The sequence below is a fragment of the Grammomys surdaster genome, unplaced genomic scaffold (assembly GCF_004785775.1).
Source record: "Grammomys surdaster isolate TR1022 unplaced genomic scaffold, NIH_TR_1.0 124664, whole genome shotgun sequence".
Classification (NCBI taxonomy): domain Eukaryota; kingdom Metazoa; phylum Chordata; class Mammalia; order Rodentia; family Muridae; genus Grammomys; species Grammomys surdaster.
Window position 1 is genome coordinate 1 of NW_021619630.1, and position 903 is coordinate 903.

General features: G+C 39.0%; 1 protein-coding gene across 1 annotated transcript; it reads left to right on the plus strand.

Moving 5' to 3' along the window:
• The first annotated feature begins 2 nt into the window (after positions 1-2).
• On the plus strand, positions 3-593 carry LOC114636621 (olfactory receptor 5AL1-like). Its single transcript, XM_028784689.1, has one exon. The coding sequence runs from the start codon at positions 3-5 to the stop codon at positions 591-593; it is 591 nt and encodes a 196-aa protein (XP_028640522.1).
• The last annotated feature ends 310 nt before the right edge of the window (positions 594-903 follow it).

Sequence of the window (903 nt, forward strand, 5' to 3'; positions counted from 1 at the left end):
TCATGGCCTATGACAGGTATGTGGCCATCTGGAACCCTCTCCTCTATGCAGTCCTCATGCCTAGGAAGCTCTGTCTTCAGGTCATCGCCAGCACATACATCTATGGATTCACTGTGGGGCTTGTTCAGGCAGTGGCAACCTTCCACTTGTCTTTCTGTGGCGCTAATGTAGTCAACCACTTCTACTGTGATGATGTTCCCTTAGTTGCTCTGGCTTGTTCTGACACTCATGTCAAAGAGCTGATGTTGCTAATCATTGCTGGCTTCAACACCCTTTGCTCTCTGGTAATTGTGGTTATTTCTTATGTCTTTATTGTCTTTGCCATTCTGAGGATTCATTCTGCTGAAGGAAGAAGGAAAGCCTTTTCCACTTGTGCATCCCACCTGATGTCAATCACCATATTTTACGGGACAATCATCTTTATGTACCTGCAACCCAAATCAAGCCATTCTCTGAAATCAGATAAATTTGCTTCTGTGTTTTATGTGGTAGTAATTCCCATGTTAAATCCACTGATCTACAGCTTGAGAAATCAGGAGGTAAAAAGCTCCCTAAAGAGAATCACTGATAAATTGTCTTTGATCGTCCACTAATTCAAAATATCTGGGTAATATTCAGAAGGCATTCAGTTTTGTCTTACTGAAGAGAAAATCTGAGTGCCAGCTTCAATATTCATGCAGAGCTCCTTGATTCATTGTAATGTCACACCTTCGTGTATATGTGTATGTATGAATATATGTTTTGCATCTGTATATGCATGATTGTGTATTTGTATAAATATATGTGTATATTTGTGTGCTTGCTTGTGTTTTTATGTGTAAATGTGCATATCTTTGTATATATATGTACATATGTATGTGAATATGTGTACTTTTGTGATGTGTGTATGTATGTTGGTGTGTT